This window comes from Borostomias antarcticus (genome assembly GCF_949987555.1).
Source record: "Borostomias antarcticus genome assembly, chromosome: 21".
Taxonomy (NCBI): Eukaryota; Metazoa; Chordata; class Actinopteri; order Stomiiformes; family Stomiidae; genus Borostomias; species Borostomias antarcticus.
This window is the reverse complement of record NC_140254.1, coordinates 15450661-15465722: the sequence shown is the minus strand read 5'-3', so window position 1 is coordinate 15465722 and position 15062 is coordinate 15450661. Positions and strand designations below refer to the sequence as shown.

General features: G+C 46.3%; 2 protein-coding genes across 2 annotated transcripts in view; both read left to right on the top strand.

Moving 5' to 3' along the window:
* The window catches only part of LOC311322857 (fibrocystin-L-like), a gene marked incomplete at both ends in the record, with an annotated part of 37258 nt that extends 25549 nt beyond the window's left edge, over window positions 1–11709 (top strand). The window contains 28 exons of the mRNA XM_084454975.1: window positions 20–211; window positions 349–500; window positions 660–819; window positions 942–1113; window positions 1253–1341; window positions 1452–1615; window positions 1876–2005; window positions 2104–2222; window positions 2343–2472; window positions 2695–2868; window positions 3288–3391; window positions 3579–3702; window positions 3833–3954; window positions 4218–4308; window positions 5274–5422; window positions 5666–5788; window positions 6170–6278; window positions 6373–6489; window positions 6957–7122; window positions 8126–8358; window positions 8601–8768; window positions 9041–9198; window positions 9366–9501; window positions 9836–10186; window positions 10420–10571; window positions 10814–10960; window positions 11125–11278; window positions 11438–11709. Of these exons, the coding sequence (XP_084311101.1) occupies window positions 20–211; window positions 349–500; window positions 660–819; window positions 942–1113; window positions 1253–1341; window positions 1452–1615; window positions 1876–2005; window positions 2104–2222; window positions 2343–2472; window positions 2695–2868; window positions 3288–3391; window positions 3579–3702; window positions 3833–3954; window positions 4218–4308; window positions 5274–5422; window positions 5666–5788; window positions 6170–6278; window positions 6373–6489; window positions 6957–7122; window positions 8126–8358; window positions 8601–8768; window positions 9041–9198; window positions 9366–9501; window positions 9836–10186; window positions 10420–10571; window positions 10814–10960; window positions 11125–11278; window positions 11438–11709 (4358 nt within the window). The remainder of the gene's footprint in view (window positions 1–19; window positions 212–348; window positions 501–659; window positions 820–941; window positions 1114–1252; window positions 1342–1451; window positions 1616–1875; window positions 2006–2103; window positions 2223–2342; window positions 2473–2694; window positions 2869–3287; window positions 3392–3578; window positions 3703–3832; window positions 3955–4217; window positions 4309–5273; window positions 5423–5665; window positions 5789–6169; window positions 6279–6372; window positions 6490–6956; window positions 7123–8125; window positions 8359–8600; window positions 8769–9040; window positions 9199–9365; window positions 9502–9835; window positions 10187–10419; window positions 10572–10813; window positions 10961–11124; window positions 11279–11437) is intronic.
* Window positions 11710–12720: 1011 nt separating this feature from the next.
* gdf6b (growth differentiation factor 6b) lies at window positions 12721–14185 on the top strand (the record flags this gene model as incomplete). The annotated part of the gene is made up of 2 exons (XM_084455082.1): window positions 12721–13069; window positions 13293–14185. 2 exons carry the CDS (start codon window positions 12721–12723, stop codon window positions 14183–14185), a joined length of 1242 nt encoding a protein of 413 aa, XP_084311208.1.
* Between the last annotated feature and the right edge of the window lie 877 nt (window positions 14186–15062).

Sequence of the window (15062 nt, the reverse complement as noted above, 5' to 3'; positions counted from 1 at the left end):
ACTCCCTCTCTCACCACAGGGAACGCTGACCACAAGGTGGTTCCGATGAGTCCTCTGCTGGACATGGCCCACTGCACCCAGAGGTCCGAGTGGAGCCGAGGATTCCCCGGCGCTGTGTGTGACAACACAGTCACCTTCCACCGACTGGCCTTCAACAGTCCCTCCCCGTACTCCCTGAGGGCCAAGAATGTCATATTGACCAACTCTCATGGTAAAGACAAGCGCATGACTCTCGAAGCCTTTGTAGAATTTCATGCGTCTTAATGAAAGCCTGTCTGTTTGACTGTTTCACTTGTGTCAAAATGGAGGTTGAAGTCTTGATATACAGGAGTATGTTTTCTCTCCCAGGCACCAGCGTGGTTCCTTACCTGAGGAAGAGATTGACTCACGGTCTGGGCTGGATGGCCATTTTGCCTTCTACCCAAACCTATAACTGGTACTTTGAAGATGTGGACCAGATCACCAACATCAGCTACCGTGCCAGGTTCTACAGCTTTATGGTACAAGGATCAAGTAGACCCTCTCTAACGATGTTAGATTACCTTATACAGTATATCTATCAAATAGTAATGAACCAGTCAGAATGAATAGATTTTTTTAATGTAACCTTTATTTAAGATGGTGAAGGCTTTTCTCAGACCCTCTTCCTGTTTTCACAGCCAGAGGATTACGTCATCATCAACCACAACCTGACCCAGAGACCAAACTCATTCCGAATAGTGGACAAGAGGAACGGCTCAGCAGAGCCACTGACCTACAGCAACAACCAGAACGGCGACTGGTACTTGAACGACACCTCCAACAACCTCTACTACCTAGGTCAGACCCTCACACTTGATATACTACGATAGATGGCTCCTGGACTTGGAGCTGTTACTCCTCCTCAGCAGTCAGCAGCATCCAATCAGATGATCTCACGCCCGTGTCTCCGCTTCCCACAGTGTCCGGGAGGAGGAGCCAGCGCAGGCGGCGCTCCAGCGTCGACCGGGCAGCTCGAGACGTCTCGGTGTCCTTCCAGGTGTACCGTTGCTTCTTCCCCAACTGCGTCCGACCTCCTCCTCCTCCCCCGGCCACCCTCGCCCCCATACCCTCCCGCAGGCCAGCAGACTTCATGTATGTATTTACGTTTGCTAGTTCAGCAATTTTACAAACCCGGTCTATTATACAGTAGCTCATATGCTACAGAGATGGATAGTTAGTGTGTGAAAGTGCACTTGAATGTGATGCATGGCACGCTGTTGTGTCTTTTCAGTCTATGGTCCAATGCATCCTTCTGGAACACCTCTGCAGAGAACAACTTTACTGCACCAGCAGAGGGCGCCGATGTGACCATTCCATCAGGTAATGGCTCTGATTCAGCACAAAAACTGGGGATATTTTGTGTGTTGTTTCTAACATGGTCTACATGGAATTATAATACTATGGAATCAGCTGAGCGTCTCTCTCCACAGGGAGATGGGTGGTTCTGGACGTGGACACTCCTCCCCTCAACAAGCTGACGGTGGTCGGCGTCCTTGAGATCCCAGACACCATGAACGACACCTCCAGTCGGCAGGCTGGCAGCGAGCCCGAGTACAGGACCGTGGTCCTGGACGCCACGTACATCTCCATTCAGGTCCGTTATGGATAGGAAGCAAGGCTTGGTCAGTAGAATATAATGTTTAAAAAAAAAAATCAAGGGTATGAAGTCCTTGTATTAGATTCACAGTCCTTGTATCAGATTCATTCAATGTGCAAATATGTACAAGTGCATGTAATAGCAGAAGCCAGTAAGGCTTGTTCTATTCTATTCTATTCTATTCTATTCTATTCTATTCTATTCTATTCTATTCTATTCTATTCTAAACCAGCCATTTTATGCATGTGCTGTTGTAGGGTGGGAGATTGATAGCAGGATGGGATGATGAGCCGTTCAGAGGACAGCTTCACATCAAGCTGAGAGGGGAGCACAGCACTCCTGACTGGCCTCTTCCCGACGGACCCAACCAGGGGTCTAAGGTTCTCGGTAAGGGAACCGTGTACCGCTCTCAATTCATGCCTGCATCACTATACATAATGTTAATAATGGACCCGCTAATGGTGTTGTGTATAACTTTGGAACAGGTGTCTTTGGTAGGCTGGATCTGTTCGGTATGCCCCACGACGTATACCACACCAAACTGGCCAGCACGGCCGCGGCCGGCTCCGACAGCCTCGCCCTGGACAGGCCTGTGGACTGGCAGGTCTGGGAGATTCCATTCACTTGGATCTGTGAACTCTCTTACTGCAGGTTCATTTTTGCTGTATGAGTAGAGTGTTTATTGAAACCTGGAGTTGCTCTCTTTTGTGTGTTTCGCGCACAGGCTGGGGACGAGGTTGTCATCTCCACCACAAGCTACGACGCCTGGCAGACGGAGACGCGTCGCGTCGCCTCTGTGTCGGCAGACAGACGGACACTGACCCTGGACCAGCCTCTAACGCACACTCATGTCGGTCAGTCCACCGCAACGCCTCACAGTTTCACAGCGCTCCACCACGTCCTGCCTGCGCTTACAGATGTAGTCACAGAAATGTTCCTAAAGCTCAATTCAGCTGTTAAAAAAGAAACGTTAACAATCACTTGGGGTATAAACGTATCATCTCTGGGGTATAAACGTCTATTCTATGTCTTTTCTAGTATTGCCACTGACCTTCACGTTGATCTCCTCTCTCCAGGAGAGATTCACCGTGTCAACGGCAGTTCACGCAGCTACCGGCTGGCAGCAGATGTGGGTCTACTGAGCAGGAACATCAAGATCGTGGGTCAAGACTACCCTCAGCTGTTCAAGGAGTCCTTCGGGGCCAGGGTGCTAGTGGGGACCTACTCCTGGGCTGGCATTGACTACAAAGGTAGAGGAGCAACTGCTTTGTTTGCTCGATCGCCTTGTTGAGAGGGGTCAGGGAAGAATTTTTACAGCTCACTTATCTGGCCCCCGGGTGATTACTGTTTTTTTGCTTCCCTCTGGAATATGTATAGGGGTGGGTCGTATACCCACCTCCCTTGTTCTCTGTAAAGCGCATTGTGTTGCATCTGGGTATGAAATGCGCTATACAAATAAAGCTTTGATTGATTTGATTGAATAGACTAAGCATGACTGGTGATAAATTGATAACTGGGAGATGATTTGAACGTTGAAATCACTGTATGGACTCAGAAACGCTGTGGTGTTTGTTATTATGGTGCACGGAGGAAGCATTGTATGCAATCATGCATGTTCCTGGTCACTCGTCACAACTGCTCTACACCTGTATGTTTTTTTCTTTTAAAGGCAAAGCCCAGATCAGGAATGTGGAGTTCCACCACTCTGGCCAACAGGGGTGGACTGACCCCACTGACCCCCGTTACTCTGTGGCCTTCGTCAACCTGGGCGAGGTAGGACAACTCACTGTGACACGTCAGTGCTTGGGATACGCTACAAACTGGGCTTTGTGTGTAGCATCACTTTCATAAACTCATTGGCAACACATATTATACTGTATGACTCGCAAGCAATGTCTAAGTAATAGAAATACCATACGTGTGATGAATATAAAATCGGTGTTTTTATTGCCTGTAGGTCACAGGCAGCGAGTCGTACGTCCAGGGCTGTGCCTTCCACCACGGCTTTTCTCCAGCCATCGGAGTGTTTGGGACGGAGGGGATGAACATTGACGACAACGTCATCTTCTTCACTGTCGGAGAAGGTAGCTTGTCCGTTCTCACTGTCCACACACCGCTAGCGGCCGTTCTGTGTGCTGAACGGCCGCGTCCCGTGGGATGAAGGCCAGCATATGATTTCGTCAAACAAACTTGACCGTGTGCCTCCGATTCCAGGCATCCGGGTGTGGGGCGGCAATATCAGCGTGCGTCGGAACCTGGTGACCATGACACTGTGGCCGGGGTCCTACCAGGACAGAGAGGAACCATTCAACTTTGAATGGAACGCCGCCATCGAGGTGGGAGCTCCTTAAGTACGCGTGGGAAGAAAGATGAGAGAGAGAGAGAGAGAGAGAGAGAGAGTAAGAGAGAGAGAGAGAGAGAGAGTAAGAGAGAGAGAGAGTAAGAGAGAGAGAGAGAGAGCCTCTGACGACTACCGTCAGAGGTAGTCCCACCACCCCCCCCCATTGCATTGTGTTGCCTCTGTGTATGAGACTTTATACAAATAAAGTTTGATTTGACTTGACTTCATGTGTAAACTGTCTGTGCTGTCCAACACCAGGTCAACGAAGGGTACAGCGTGGTGCTGCAGGAGAACGTTGTGGCGGGCTACGAGAGGGTCGGGTACCGCGTTGACGGCGAACCGTGCCCAGGTACGGTACAACAGAGTGGACATAGCAAAACAGACAACAGATTTCCACTTTTAAAATTGATGTTTTGGACTTCTTCTGCAGTTCTTCGACGCATTCTTCTGTTGTTGTCAGCTCTCTTACATTGAAATTCAAAACAGGAGGGGGATTTATGGATGTTACTGTATGTGTTACTGTCTGTGCTGTTGTGTATCACTTTTGCATGTTATCCCTTGGATTTTATTGTCTGCTATATCCATAAATAAAATCAATCAATCATTCATTTAAGCAATTTTACCACAGCTACGGGGGTTTTAGGCCCTCCGCTATCGCGTCGGGCCCAACAACGCCCCGTAGCTGTGGTAAAATCCCCTGTAACCCACTGCCTCGAGTGGTCAATTGCTTTTCTACAACGATTACTACATATATATATTCACAAAAAACACTCAGTATTAACATTCAATCATTTATTTACTGATCATTCTTATCATTTTAGTATTTACAAAATCTTCCGCGATAGGCTATAGTTCTGAATTAAATGGTTGCCAGGCAATCTTGGCTATCTCGCCTATTTGGGTTGGCCTTCTTCGCATAAACCATAAGGCATAATTCGGGTGGTTCACGTTTATTTGAATATTTCCAGCCATGGTGCAGTTATTAAAACAGCTCTCCAGAGCACTCGTTTTTGCTGGTAAGGGAAGTGTTGGAGTCGGACTGATGAGTGCGTTTTTGTAATAGGATACGAAAAAGGCGAGGTTGCTGCGAGTGGTTGCTACGCAAAGCATAGCCTACCGCTTGATTTTATCAATGGCCTCGTCAATGAGATTGACGGCGCATTAATACTAATTGTTATGCGGTCGCAGCAGTGGGTTACAGAGTATTTTACCACTGCTTCTAGCCAATCAGAATCAAGTATCCAAACTCTCCGTTGTTTAATCAACAACTTTAACACCACTTGGGACAGTTAGTGACACTGACGCTGTGTGCAGGCTCAAGGAAACAGGTGGAGATGTGGCGCGACAACGAGGCCCACGGGGGTCTGTATGGCGTCTACATGAACATGGACGGCCTGCCTGGCTGCTCCCTCATCCAGGGCTTCACTGTCTGGAGGAGCTACGACTACGGTGTCTACTTCCAGGTACAGTACCACCGCCCACACAGAGTTTCGATCCCCCAGAGGTCCCCAACCCCCCACCTCCCCCCAGGTCCACCACCTCTTTAAGTCAAGTTTAATGCTGGTTCAATCAGTCCTTCAACTGATGTTCTTCACAAATGCATAATGATTCAGTGTTAACGGTGATCGTTGTAATCAACGCTTCACGCGTGTACAGTATCATGTTGTCTGTCCTCTAACCGCCTCTTCTTTGAACTGGACATACAGGTGGCGATGAGTGTGGTTCTGGACAATTTGACCCTGGTGGACAACGGGATGAGCATCTTTTCCATCATCTACTCTCCTCCCTCCCTCTTCCATAGGTACTCTTCTAAAACGGTCCAGGTCCAGGTTAGTGACGTTTACTTCACTTGTCTCTCACAACAACTGCTGACAATAGGCTCTGTGCACCAACTTCACTACTTCCTGAAAGTCACTTGGCATCTTTATTTCCTGTCCAATATGATTGGATTAAGTGATTAATCAGGTGTGCGCTGGGTCTTCCACACACCTGATTAATCACTTAAGCCAATCATATAGGACAGGAAATAAAGATGCCAAGTGACTTTCAGGAAGTAGTGGAGCTGGTGCACAGAGCCTATCATGTATATCAACGTAGATGTATCTTACTCCGTCAATGTACTGCACTGTTTCTGCTGCATGTACTGTATCTTACAAAACCACTATATCAGATTCCCAGTACCTGAAAATCTCGACCTCTCTCACCCCCAGCATGCCCTGATTGTGGGCAGCAGCCCCAACTTCAACTGCTCAGACGGGGTTCCCGCCAGCGATTATAACATCATAAACAGTGTCCTACACAGAGCTCCTCGACATGAAGGTACCGACCCAGCCTTGACCACAACCATTTTATCAGAACCCACTCCTACAGTATTCTGTAGAATAACATGAATGTTCCCCTCGTGCTTTCATAGGGGCCATGTCCGGAATCTGCTGGCCGTCGTTTCAGTCCTCACATAACGCGGCCCCAGAGATGGCCAACGCCGGGATAATGAGCTACAACGCTATCAGTGGACTCATGACTGTTACTGGTGAGTTCTGGTCCTGGTGTCTGTTCAGAAATGTTAGTCTGGCATAGCCAGTTCTCCACACTTCCTTTATGCTGTGCCAGCACTGGACAAAGGTCTGGCTGGACTCATTACCATTTGGGGATGGGGGGGAACGCTGTATTTCTTTAAGCCAATCACAATCGTCATGGGTGGAGCGGTTGTTAGGTTGTTGTTGTTTCACGTAGTCTGGATTGAATTTGATTGGAACGGGAATTAGATCCGTCGCTACTGATTGGGCAATAATAAACAAATGACAAGTCTTATCTCCAAAACCTACATCCAGTGAGTCAAGGACTAAGAAATATAAACATGACATCTATGATCGTGAATGTGATCTTTAAATGGGATAGTGACAGTAGTGTGGTAGATAAGCTCTTTGAACACAAGTGTGAACCGGAGAGAGTGGCCTTGGCCTTCTTATGTTGTTGCTCTGTGTTTTCTGCATCCAGACACAACATTGGTTGGCTTCAGCTCCGGCTGCTCCGGCCAGAGGAACCTGATGTTCATGACCAACCCTTTGAACGAAGACCTGCAGCACCCAATAGAGGTCCAGAGACTGAGGCTGGTGGACAGTACAGAGGGAAGCAAGGTCTTCATCCACAGGCCAGATGTAAAGTAAGGCACCTAAACACAACCTCCCAAGATCACCTTTACATATGGTATGGTTAAACACACCTCCAGATAACACCCTAAAGGAATACAGATATCAATAGGTAACTTGTCAGTTAGTAATAATGATCAGTTTTAAGGCATTTATGAACTATTTGTTAATAATGACCTAAAACGTAACACTCTTAGCTTGCTCATCCTTTGGTCCTGTTCAGACACAAAGAAGGAATGGATCTCAAAGCTGTCAACAAGACAGAAAACGGCATTGTAACCTTAATTTTTATAGAATTTGTGTTTTTTTGTGTCAACTTTAAATTAGGGGCTGCAAAAAGCTTTGTAAATGACTAGTTAATAGTCAGGTATAACAGGTGAGGAAAAAGGTAGTCCGCAAATTAATTATACATTTCAATATACATGTGTATAGTACATGGTGAATAGTTTCAACTCTAGATTAAGGGCTGCAAAAACCTCTACAAATGATTTCTAGATTTAACATGAAAAACAAATGAAGAATGTCTAGTATGCTTTATGTGTTAAATGTATCAAATAATTTGTATTTTTTGCATTTACAAATGTGCTAACATTATTTTACATTCCATTTTACATTTCATTGTATGTAATGTAACATTATTTAATGTTGAACAGATAATTTACAAGTAACATTGATAATGTCTCATAAATCATCTATTGATTATTTTGTGAATGTTAAACTAATCATGACAAATTATGCATTAATCATTTATGAATGTATATGATTTGTCAGTATCTAGTTCATTATTAGTTCATTATGAACAAATATGCCTTAAAAATGCCTATAAATGCCTTAAAACTGATCATTATTATAAAGTGTTGCCATCTTTTCTGTGTTTTCATATCAGTCTGTCTGATAAACACTTCCCATCCACACAAACTGAGTGAAGATGTCATTGCCTGGTTTTGTAAGTGTGTTTAGATCATTGCCTGGTTTTGTAAGTGTACAGTGTGTTTAGATTATGGCGTGTTCTCTCAGTAAGGTCAACCCGTCTGACTGTGTGGACATGGACTGTGACGCTAAGAAGAAGACCATGCTGACCGACCTGGATGGCAGCTTCCTGGGCGCGGTGGGGTCAGTGGTGCCCCAGTCGGAGTACGAGTGGGACGGTGATGCCAGGAGGGGCCTGGGAGACTACCGCATCCCCAAGGTCATGCTCACCCGCCTCAATGGCAGCCGCATCCCCGTGGACCAGATAGCTCCGAACAAGGGTAAGGCATGGAGGCGGTGGCATCGGGCGCACGTTATTTGTCTCTCAAATGCAATGTCATACACTTTTCACAGTCACACTGAATGCACAATACACACATAGCTAGACATAGGACCATGATAGGTACAGGATCATACAGATTACAGATAGTCATTAGCATTTACAGAGAGCAACACAAACAGGATGGGATATCATGCTGTGTGGCTTGGCAGTGAGAGACTCAGTGTGTGTGTGTTTTTCCAGGTGTGATCAGAGATGCCAACTGCTCCTACATGAGCCTCTGGCAGAGCTACAAGTGCTTCGGGCTCAACTACAAGATGCTGGTCATTGAGAGTCTGGACTCCGACACAGAGACCAGGCGTCTGTCCCCAGTGGCCGTGCTAGGAGACAAATATGTGGATCTAATTAACGGTGAGGTTTGGAGTCGACCATATATATATATATATATATATATATATATATATATATATATATATATATAAAAATAATCTGGTTAAATGCCTAGCATGATGCTAAATTAATCAAGACAATGAAATGAGCATATGCTTATTAAGCACAGCATTTTAACAAGCTGCAAGGTATACGTTGATATAAGATGAAGTAGCACTTGACCATAGACAGACAATGCATTGTTAGAAACTGCTCTAAAGCATAAATCCTTCCCCATTCTTATCTTGTCGCAGGCCCCCAAGACCATGGCTGGTGTGCTGGCTACACCTGTCAGAAGAGGGTGTCCTTGTTCCACAGCATCGTGGCCACCAACAAGGCCTTTGACGTCTTTTTCACCAGCGTCAGTCCTCAGAAGCTCCGCCTTATGCTGCTCAACGCTGTCCCCACAGAGGTCAGAGGTCACATTCAGTCTTGTCTTTAGTCTAGCGCGGGAATCTCTAGCTCATAGCTTTAAGACATGCTATCACTGTTTATGAATGGTATTCTGATAGTTAACAAGCATGAATTTTAGTAGTCACTCATATATTTGGGATTTTCTGTTTTTCTTTCATTTCACAGTCTGTCAGAGTAGCTGTGTTTTACTCCAATCCTCAACGGTTGGATGTGTACGTCGAAAATACTTTGGTCCCTCCAAACAACGCCATCTGGAACAAGGACAAGACTGACTACACACTTCAGGAGCCAGCATTCCCAGGTAAAGGCTACTACTACTGTCAGTGACCACCATCAGCAATATAAAACACATTAAAGTCAATGACACAAAGACCACATACACCATTACAACAGACAAGATGTTCACATGATCTGTCTCTCTCTCTCTCTCTCTCTCTCTCTCTCTCTGAATATATACTGTAAAAGGTGGTCAGTGATGGGATGTATCAGCATGGTGTGGGGTTATGGTTATAAGTGTATAAATGTATATCTGTGTATATTGTATTTGCATTGTGTTCATGTGAGGCAATGTACAGACGTGGCAACAGATTTCCTGCAAAGGACAATAAAGTAATCAGTCTATCTCTCCCCACCAGGCCAGTTTGTTCCACAGTTCAACTCCTCGTTGGGCTCCAACTACTTTGACCACGACTACAAGATGCTGAACGTCCTGTTGCGAGGCTCCACCCCTGTGGAGATCCGCACCTCCCCGCTCCTCATCGTCTCCTTCCAGCTGCCCGCCATGACCGTGGAGGAATTCTTCGGAGAGAACCTAGTCCGAAACCTGGCCCTGTTCCTCAAGGTTCCGCCCAACATGATCCGCATCACCAAGATCGTGCGGGAGGACGGGGACGCCCGTCGCAGGAAGAGGGCAGCGGGCAGCGGCCTGTCAGTGGAGGTGGAGATCAAGAAGCCCCCCGTCCAGCAGACTACCAACACCACCGATGGTGAGTGTCCAGAAATTCTCATACACACACACACAGACACACACACACGTGGGCGTGGGCCCGCACATGCATATTGAGTGGATTGATGCCAGGAAGATAACTGTAAATTCATGCTGTAAATTCATCCCAGCTACCTCATTCCACACTTGTGGTTGTGATTGATTGTTTGAGTTGTAATCGCGGGTCACTAAAGGTTCTTTTTTGACACTTTCCCTGTGTATGTTTTTTTCCAGATGAGGAGGGATTCACTCTGCTGAAGAACCTCGCTGATGACCTGGGCCAGGCAGCGGTCTCCGGCAACCTGAGCCAGTCTATTGGCTTCAACGTCTCGTCCCTGGGTGTCGTCCCTCCACCACCTCCGTCCTCTGACCCCAACTGGAAACAGGTGAGACAGCTGACCAGCCTGCGTGTTGAGAAATAACATAAGAGCCACTTCCATCTGGGATTGGCATGAATGCACTGGAATAGAAGCTTGACTTAAAACAGACGTTCTCAGGCTCTCTGTTGCAACAATATGGACTTTTACGTACAGTAATAATAATAAAATAATAATAAAACTTTATTTGTATAGCAAAGAGTGCTATAATACATTCTGTATTATACTTACATGTATTAACATTGTCACAGGTGGCCACCAAAGAAGTGACGAGGGAAAAGCCCAAAGTAAACTTTGTGTCGACGGTGTCCCGTCTGATGCTAATTGTGGAGCCTGAGGCAGGGGAGTACGAGGGTCCCCTCGTCCAGCAGCCGAGCCTCATGGCCGTGGACGAGCAGGTGAGGCCTGCTAACGGCTCGCTTTCAACTCACAGTCACTGTCATTGTTTCAAATGACAAGAGAGAGGCGTACGTGGAGAAACACACTCGTATTAGGGGGGGACTGCTGTCCGGAATGTAAATGCTTTCTTCTTCTGTGGTGACGGTGCCGTCTTGTCCCCCAGGGTAACTGTGTGTCCGTGGGAGTCACGTCCCTCACGGCCACGGCCACGCTCAGAAGCCCCGGTGGCGACAGCGTGGCTGGATTAGAGGGGAACAGCACCATCCTGTTCAGCAGCTGCTGGGCCAACTACACAGACCTGGCCATCCTGACCAGCGGTAGGTCTCTGTTCTCTCTCTGTGGATAACCGTCCAGGCAAACTGCCAATGGATTCTTTGCATTTGCCTATAAAGTGATTGTAGTGATTTTTTTGGTCAGTGTTTTCAATGGTTTCGAGCATATTAGATCTCACGCCATTATACTTATTCATCTTCCAGGGAAGAACTTGACAATGGCCTTCACCCTGAAGCAATGGAACGCTCAGTCCCGCTCGTTCTCTGTCAAGGCTACTCCCACCACTCCCGTCACCACCAATGTGTCCACCACTGTGTTCACCACTGTGTTCACCACTGTGTCCACCACTGAGTTCACCACTGTGTCCACCACAGAAGGAGACAGCATCTTTGACTCCAGCGCTGCTTTCTCCCCAGGCATTCTCTGCTTGGTTAGCGTGATCTATGCACTTAGCCTGCTGCTTATGGGCCTGTGAAGGCTAGCACTGGTCAGCCACTTGTCTATGAAGATGTTTTTTTTATCATCTGAGAAAATATGAACAAGTCAATGAAGGAATGTATATCTGCACTAAGATTTATTTATGATGGGTTTCAGGTAGTTATTTTTCTACTGTCGTTTTCTTTGTTTCTTTCTCTATGCTTTTTTCTTTATATATATGATATATATTTTTTAAATATGAAGTATTATTTAACAGAAAGAAAGGGCTAAACTATTCTTTGGTTTATTATTGAAATCAAAAACATCTTTCTAACAAATTCTTTATTTTACTGTGTGGTACATTGTTTTTTCTCGTGTCATCATAATACATGGAGGTGAATAAAGCAATTCAATAAATGGAAAGGTTTTTTTATTCGAGCGCAGCGCGGGGTGCTGTCCATGGTGCTGAAAGCAGCAGACGTGACTTGGCGTTGCTCTTCCCAATGTTTTTCCCTTTCCTCTTACGAATGCATGTATTCTCTTCATTCACAAGAGGGCGATATAAGCCCGTACTGGCGCTTTCCAAGACGGCATGTTCCTCACATGCAGTCATTCTAAATCGAGGAATGTGGTAGAATAATCAGAGATTCAGTCATCTGAATATATAGGCCTACACATAAGTACAGAAAGGCGACATATCTCAACCAACCCTTAAAGGGAGTTAAGTTTGAAGGTACAAGCAACGAGTAATAAAACTAAAGTACACATTTTACACTATTGGGCCTTATTAGAATCAAGTTCCTGGACATCTATCTCCAGTGAATGATGAGCAACACTTGGACTTTCGTGTAGTTTCCGCTAGTTCAGTAGAGTCCGCTAGCTCGAATGCAAGGTAAGGGCAAGGGGGCGTGTTCGTGCGTTCCTTTTAACCGGGACGACGATTTTGTGCACTCCAGTGAGTGCAGTCCACGCTGTGCAGGGGCACTTGTTGTAAGTGGATGTAGGCAGCGCCAAGCCCGCCCGTGGTCCCTCTGCCACACTTGTTCCGAACTTTTCGTCGGTGGACAGAATGGATTTTTATCGAATAACTACGCTATATGCGGCTCTAGCTTTTGCGTGGGAGTTAGCTTGTTTTCAAACACTTGCAATTTTCCTACCGTCCGCTCCCAAGACTGGCAAGGTAACGAAACTATTTGATGATGGACAAGAGGCGTCTAAATATTTCAAAGACTTTTTTACACCATCAACGAGTGAGAGACATTACAAAAGTAGTTCTAAAGACTCGATTGAGCCACACGACTACATGCTCTCTATTTATAAGACTTTTTCTACAGCAGAAAAATTGGGGCTCAATGCAAGTTTTTTTCGGTCATCAAAAGCTGCCAACACTATAGCTAGTTTTGTGGACATCGGACAAGGTACGTGGAATTCAGACAGAGAGAAAGCGAGGGGGGGTGGTTGCCTAGGAATAACTGGATAACAAATGAGAGATTATCAATGTGATTAAGGTTTGATTTGACCATCAGACACATTCATAATCTGATATACAGACATGAGATTCCTATGACAGGACCTTATATCCTCGAAAATAAAATATTTCCCAGAATGAATCTGCCTGTAATTATATAATGCCTTTCACAGATGACCTCCCACTTTCCCCTCTACCAAGACAGCAGTATCTGTTTGACGTCTCAACCCTCTCAGACAAAGCAGAGGTTCTGGGGGCTGAGCTCAGGATATACACCAAAGTGTCTGGGAATTTCAGGATATCGGAAACAGAGCCGGTGGACATCCAGCTCCTCTGCTGCCGCACGCAGCAGCTGCTGGACTCGCGGACACTGGATCTTCAGGATTCCCACAGGCCCAGATGGGAGGTGCTGGATGTGTGGGAGATATTCAAGGACCAGCAGCACCTGACCCAGGGAAAGCAATTCTGCCTGGAGCTCAAGGCCACACTGGACAACCCTGAGAGGGAGCTGGACTTGCAACACCTGGGCTTTCACAGGAACGGACGTCCTCAGCAGAAGAAGGCCATCCTGGTGGTTTTCACCAGGTCCCGGAAGAGACAGACGCTCTTCAGTGAAAGGAGAGAGGGAATGGCATTGATGAGCCTGGGAAAGAAGGCGAGGGAGAGGGGTCCGCGCTCCAAAGCCAGCCGGAGACGAAGGACAGCCATGCCCAAGACCCGGCACGGCAAGAGGCACGGCAGGAAGTCCAAATCCAGGTGCAGCAAGAAGCCGCTGCACGTGAACTTCAGAGACCTGGGCTGGGACGACTGGATCATCGCCCCTCTCGACTACGAGGCGTACCACTGCGAGGGTGTGTGCGACTTCCCTCTGAGATCACACCTGGAGCCCACAAACCACGCCATCATTCAGACACTCATGAACTCCATGAACCCCAGCAATATGCCACCCAGCTGCTGCGCCCCTTCCAAACTCAGCCCCATCAGCATCCTCTACATAGACTCAGGAAACAATGTGGTGTATAAGCAGTATGAAGACATGGTGGTTGAATCTTGTGGTTGTAGGTAGTACAGTTGAGCAGTATTCACCCCTCCTTTTCCGGCGGCTGTGTTTTGGGTGAGTGGGAGATGCCCTCAGAGCCTCTCTGGTGGGAAGTTACCGGATATGACTGAGTGCATTTTCTAGTATGAGACAAAATGAGACACTGTTCTTGCCAGAAAGGTATTGACTTACCGGACTGCTAAAAGGTTGCCCAGTCCTGGAATATATAACTTATAGTCATATATAACTATATAACATATACATGAATGATAAAAAAGGAGGTTCAGGATGGCAGCTTGATAGTATTTATTTGCTGACGGGTTTGGAAGCAAGTTCCTTGATCAGAGCATGAGCGTACATCAGCAAATAAGCCTGATAGAAGGAAACCAAGATGCCGCCTTGAGCCCCCTTTGCCACTTTAACGTTCTCTGATATATAAAGAGGTGTGATTGATTTGATAACCAGCCTCTTGGGACAAAGTCATGTTCATAACCTCCATCTTAAACCTTTTCACATTTTCATTATTTTGGCACTAGAAAACTGCCAGCAAATCTGTATTTACAAAATAGAGCAGCATTTTTGGCACTTGTCACGGCCTAGGACTCACAAGTGTCTGTGAGCGCTTTAGAGAATATGAAGCCTTTTTGAGCTGAAATGCCTGTGTAAGTCAAGTGCACTTCCACCAAATGTACCCTAAGGCTTGCCCTAAGGCCTGTAGTAGGTAAGGACTCATACTTTTCCTGTTGTGATTAGAATTGGAGGTGATACTTTTTCTGCAACGCACTGATGTTCATATTACCATTATGTAAATACTGGATATGGAAATTATAATTTATGTTCTATGGATAAATTATTATATTGCCTGTGAGAGTTTTTTTGTTGAAACCCACAATTGGTACACTAC